General features: G+C 29.8%; 1 protein-coding gene across 1 annotated transcript; it reads left to right on the forward strand.

Annotated features, from left to right (window-relative positions):
* The first annotated feature begins 2,648 nt into the window (after positions 1 to 2,648).
* LOC139853178 (AP2-like ethylene-responsive transcription factor PLT2) lies at positions 2,649 to 5,773 on the forward strand. Its single transcript, XM_071842559.1, has 9 exons — positions 2,649 to 2,787; positions 2,895 to 3,294; positions 3,543 to 3,625; positions 3,858 to 3,866; positions 3,996 to 4,084; positions 4,176 to 4,249; positions 4,340 to 4,390; positions 4,620 to 4,696; positions 5,040 to 5,773. Exons 1-9 carry the CDS (start codon positions 2,649 to 2,651, stop codon positions 5,771 to 5,773), a joined length of 1,656 nt encoding a protein of 551 aa, XP_071698660.1.
* The last annotated feature ends 650 nt before the right edge of the window (positions 5,774 to 6,423 follow it).

Genomic DNA, 6,423 nt, shown 5'->3' on the forward strand with positions numbered 1-6,423 from the left:
CGAATTAATTAGTTTTCTTAATAAAGTAAATGAGAGAAAATTTATGAGATTTTTTACTAATTTCTATATATAAAAAGGATAAAATTAGAGTTTTAGTAACTTTTTAATGTTATTTTGATTGATGAATAATTAATTGGAAACATATAAATAGTAATGTGAATTATTTTTATGATTGGAGAAGTAGTAGTTTAAAGGAAAAAAAAAAAGAAGGAAAAAAAAAAAAATGTCAAAGAATTTACGTTGACTGATTAAACCAGTGGCATAAGTGGAAGACAGAAGGTAGAAAATTAAAGAATTAAAGTGGCTAAGTAGGAGGTAATTACTGTAACCCAACAAAGTTATTATTTTTTGTTCTTTCTTATAATTAATTTTACTTTTTTGACGAGTGTGTTTCCCAATTACTTGGTCAACAGATTTCTACTTGGTTTTCTCAATTTATTACCACTCGTCGCTTTTAACTATAATAATTTTATTATCAATCCATAAAACAAATCTATTCTACGTACACTTAATTATATTTTTATTTTATTGATACTTATTATTATTATTTATTATATGTTATATATTATATATTATTATTATTAGTTTATTATTACAAAATATCGTAAACTCTACTCAATTACTTCTGCGTGTCGATCATGATAAATAAGTATATATAAATATATTCCTAACACATGCACCACTACTGCACGGGGATCAACATCCTCTTCTAGTTATATTTTAATTTATTTTCGCTCATTAGTTTTTATCATATACAAATTTTGTTGATGTTAATCTAGATAACTATAGATTACTAACAATTAATTTATTCAATACTAATTCATAATTCATATTCATATGTTATAAACATACATACAAATACGTAAATTTATAGAGGGCTTGAGTATAGCCCAATAAGATGATTTAAATAGTGTGAGAATGCTGGACTTTTGGGTGTCAATTTTTTGCAAGTACGAGGTGTTAATTTAGTGTGAGTTCCAATAAACTTCAAGTTGGATTAGGAAAAATATCAATATCTAACACACATAATTTCAACTGAATTTTATATATTTTTTAAGCAAATTTTACAAACATTTTAATTATCTCAAAATCAATATATTGATCAAGTACTATTCGTGATTGAAATAAAATTTAACTGATTGGTTATCGTGATTACCAAGTCTAAAGTAGTGTTTTTAATTTCGTATAGTCGAGTCTACTCGTGTTTATCCGTTTATTAGTATTATGGATGTTCGCTCAACATCCATTCGAGTTTTGTAAATGGTCGAGTTTGGCCTACTTTGGCCTATTGTAATTTTACCTTTCGTGATTGAAATAAAATTTTTTTTTCAAAAAAAAAAAATTAAATAAATAAATATCTTGATCAATTACTAAGTTTTTGTAAATTTTATGTCTTGAATTTGACTCTTTTTTAAAACATTGCACATAAGATAGTTTGTTGATTGCACATTCTCTTCACAAATTTGGAAACACATATTACAATAGTGGAATCAACACAATACCACCATTTCAAATTTCGAAGAGGCCTTCAAAACTAACTAAACATTCGCGAATAATACTGGCGGTAATTACATGGCAAGCCATCAAATGAATTTGTGGCTACATGTTATGAAAATATAGAAATCTCAAAGTATTCTCTAAAAATGAATGGATCCTGGCCACGATCGTAACCGAAATACAAACTCGAAGATAGTTGAATATCCAAACGATTCAAAAAATCATTACTCGTGTGGCACCAATGACTAATTAATCCCTCTTCTTTCGTTGCCTCGTCTCATCATAGAACTGGTGTCGGCTAATCAATCCAATACTTTATTGATCGGTTGCGGTTGCTATCGAATGGGTTTCATGGTGTCGGGGTTAAATAGGTTGGTCATGATTGCTTTGTCGCTGCTCGACTCCCTAGCTTGTACCCTCAAGTATCTTTCTAGCCTCATAACTCCCTTTGTATAGCTCGCGACATGAATCGCAAAATATTGTGCTATTGTTTCTGTTTACATTCGAGTTTCATTCCATTGTATAGATGAGAATTGGGTCTTCATGTAATTATATATTCGATTAATAAAAGTTTTATCTTGCTTTTCAAAAAAAAAAATTTATATCATACATATGAATGATGGCTCCCTTTTCTAGCTAGGCTCAATATAATAAAATAATTCATTAAACTCATACTACATCTAATTCTAATTACTCAATTAAATATTGGAAGTGTATATAATATTAATATTAATATTTAATATACTAATTAAAAAGAAAAACATTTGTGTGCAAAATGCTGGAGTCAGACTACATAAAATGATAAAATGAACATAGTAAAAGAGTACGTATATATTAAATACTTCCATGAACCAAAAGAGAATAGAAAGATTTTATACATTAAATATACTTCCATTGCATCTTTCTAATTAATTCTTTCTTTTCCTCTTCTTTCATCCCTTTTTAAATCTATCTTCTTCAAACTAAAATTCTCTCCGAGTTATCTACTTTAGGGCTGCCACCTTCTTTTCATTCTTTCACATCACTACTTACTAGTTGTGTTTTCATTCACTATTTCCCACTCCTTTTAGCCATTTTTAACCTTTTGGTGAAGCTAGGAGTTCATATATACTTAAATACTTAATTAACTTCATAACAACAAATCAAGAAACATGAACTCAAATAACTGGCTTTCATTTCCTTTATCTCCAACTCACTCATCTTTACCACCTCATCTTCATAATACACAATCCCACAATTTTTCTCTAGGTCTTGTTCATGATAACATGGACACCCCTTTTCAAAACCAAGGTACACACATTATGTATTAAATCCTCCATATAAGATTTTAATGATGTTTATTGGTATTTTTTGTTGTTTAATATATAATATTGTGCTAATTAAAATCATTGGTGCAGAATGGAACTTGATTGGGGGACAAGGAAACAATGATCAAGTCCCTAAAATTGCTGATTTTTTGGGTGTGAGCAAGTCAGAAAACTCTTCAGATCTTGTGTCATATAATGACATTCAAGGTAGTGATACAGATTATTTGTTCACTAATAACAGTTTAATGCCACAAGTGCAAAGTACACTATCTGCTACACCAACAAGCTACGAACTGCCTGAAAGTTCGAGCACTTTGCAGTCTTTAACATTGTCTATGGGTAGTGGAAAGCGTTCAACTTGCGAAACAAGCATCGGTGAATCGAATAGTAATGATAATACAAATAGTACTACTAGCATTGTTGAAGCTAACCCTAGAAGAACTTTGGATACTTTCGGTCAGAGAACGTCGATCTATCGAGGTGTAACTAGGTGTGTGTTTTTGTTTTTTTCTAACATTTCTATAAATATGATTTACTTGATATGGGTATATATTTAGTTTTTTTTTCTAACATTTCTATAAATATGATTTACTTGATATGGGTATATATTTATGAATCATCTATATCATAATCTAGTCATTTACATAAGATTTCAAGAATGTCTCATGTATAAGCAAATTAAAGATATTTTATAAAAATTTAATTAATTAATTTCTGTATATAAATATCTATACTTAGGCATAGATGGACAGGGAGATATGAAGCCCATTTATGGGACAATAGTTGTAGAAGAGAAGGCCAAACAAGAAAAGGACGTCAAGGTAAACAATTTTAATTCGTATATATATTATATCTATATCTATCTACATAAATTGGCTTCTTTTTTGAAACAAATAATTATAAATTGGTTGTGACTATCAGAAAGATAATAAGTAATTAAATTTTGTTTTTTTTTATTGTACTTCTTCTTAATTCTTATATTTCTTAAGATTACTAACTTTTTTTTCTAATGTGAACTTTGGGATGCTATCTTTCGGCTGTTCAACCATGCAGTTTATCTGGGTAAGTTCGACCCATATATGACGCTTTATCTTGTCCTTTTATTTCATGGCTTGATCATAAAGTTTAAATCATTTTACATTAAAGGTGAGATTTAAAAAAAAAAACTTATGGTATTTGGTGTCTATATAGGTGGATATGACAAAGAAGAGAAAGCAGCTAGGGCTTATGATATGGCTGCACTAAAATATTGGGGAACATCTACTACCACCAATTTTCCTGTATAATTCTTGCAATTCACACTTTTTATTTCTCATTTGTACATGCAATTACTAACTATGAATAATGAAATGTGTCTCATTTGTATAACAGATTACTAACTATGAAAAGGAAGTAGAGGACATGAAACACATGACTAGACAAGAATTTGTAGCATCCATTAGAAGGTTAGCTATTTGCCGGTTTGAATCACGATTTTTATCTAGCGATATTATCTTAATTAATCGATAGCTAATTAATTACAATTATTTTCACAGAAAAAGTAGTGGATTTTCTCGTGGAGCATCGATGTATCGAGGTGTAACAAGGTACAAAACCGTAATTTATAAGCCTTTCTCTAATTAGATGATCTATACACAATCATTTTGAGTTATACATTATTAAATATGTTTTAATATACATTATTTTAAATCATATTTAGTGTTGTATTACTAAAATTATATGGTTTACAAAACATCACCCCCTTTATGCTATCTCTACATACAAATTATTGCTTTTTAAATATTTTAATATTTTTTTCTGATACACTATGATTAGGCATCATCAGCATGGAAGATGGCAAGCAAGAATAGGAAGAGTTGCAGGCAACAAAGATCTTTATTTGGGAACTTTCAGTATGTACCCTATTTAATTAATGTTCAAAACTAGTCCTCGTTTAATTATCATATATAAAAATAAATATTTACTCTTTTCGAAAAACTATGTATATTCATGCACCTACAATATTTCTAGCTTACCATGTGGATTACCATTAACACTAGCTTTTATTAACTTCCTAAAACACAATTCGAGTTTTGGGCATTGTCCCCTATTACACGTTCATTGTTTTCCTGCAATTAATTCTTTCATGTTCCAAAATAAATAGTATGCCATTTTAAAATCTTGTATTTATTATGTTACCATTATACTTCTATGTTCCAAGATTATAGAACTTATCTAATTCATTAAATCATGCAGGCACTGAAGAAGAAGCTGCAGAAGCTTACGATATAGCTGCCATAAAATTTCGAGGATTAAGCGCCGTTACAAATTTTGACATGAATCGTTATGACGTTAAGAGTATACTTGAGAGCAACACGCTCCCTATCGGTGGAGGTGCAGCAAAACGTCTAAAAGAGGCTCAAGCAATTGAATCATCACGAAAACGTGACGAAATGATCGCTCTTGGATCCGGTTATCCGTTTGGATCATCAACTAATTCAGGTGGTGTGTTACAAGCTTACCCACTTTTACAACAACCATTTGATCATACACAATCACCACAACCTTTGCTAACTTTACAAAACCCTGAAATTTCTCATTATTCCACTCAAGACCCTCACTTTCATCAAAATTACCTACAAGCCCCTCATCATCATCCTTATAACATGCATAGTCCTCATCAAGCTTACAATAGTTATCTTCAAAACAACCCTGTTTTGCTTCAAGGGTTGATGAATATGGGAGTTGGTGGATCTTCGTCTTCGGTTATGGATGGAACTAACAACAATGGTGGTAGTTCGAGTGGGAGTTATAGCGGCGGAGGGTATTTAAGTAATTTTCTTGGACAAGGAGGTGGGAGTACGGCAGAAGAGCTCGCTATGGTTAAGGTTGATTATGACAATTTGCCGACGGAAAACTACGCTGGCTGGTCTGGTGATTCGTCTGTTCAAGAATCAAACCCTAGTATTTTTACTATGTGGAATGAGTAACAAGTTTTAGAAAGCTTTAAGGGCATGCAAGAACTCAAATTTTCTGACAATAACATGTTTTGTTTTCGATGTTTTGTAATTGTTTTGTTTATCTTAATGAATGAATTATTAAGAGGCTGTACTGATCTAGGTTTTTATTTTGAGTTAAGTTATTATTTATGTTTCTGATTGCATTTTGACATATCAATCTACATTTTATTTCATTTTTTAGTGAAAAATTCAACTTTCTCAATCTTTTTATTAATCTCAAATATAATAATAACATATATATACATAGTCATCAGTTTGTCCAAAAAACAAGAATTAAACCGTCATCTTTATCTGATAAAATAATACTATATTTTGGAAAAATTGATAAGTTTCTTTAGTCCAAAATGCACTTTATAGTGGCACAATACTTTATAGTGGCACGATCGAAATGTGACGAGTATTTGTTTACAGATTGATTATTACATACATTACTATTACTATATAAATTTATAATAAAGGGTAATGAAATTTCATCTATAACATCTGATAAGACACTGTATTACTATCATAAATATTTGTAAGGTGGTATGGTGAAATTTTTTATGGTCTATTTTAAAAGATTATATTGTTTTAGTGTTTTTGTGTATATTAGATCTACTACAAATTTCATCTTTAGAAAA

Source organism: Rutidosis leptorrhynchoides, chromosome 6 (genome assembly GCF_046630445.1).
Source record: "Rutidosis leptorrhynchoides isolate AG116_Rl617_1_P2 chromosome 6, CSIRO_AGI_Rlap_v1, whole genome shotgun sequence".
Classification (NCBI taxonomy): Eukaryota; Viridiplantae; Streptophyta; class Magnoliopsida; order Asterales; family Asteraceae; genus Rutidosis; species Rutidosis leptorrhynchoides.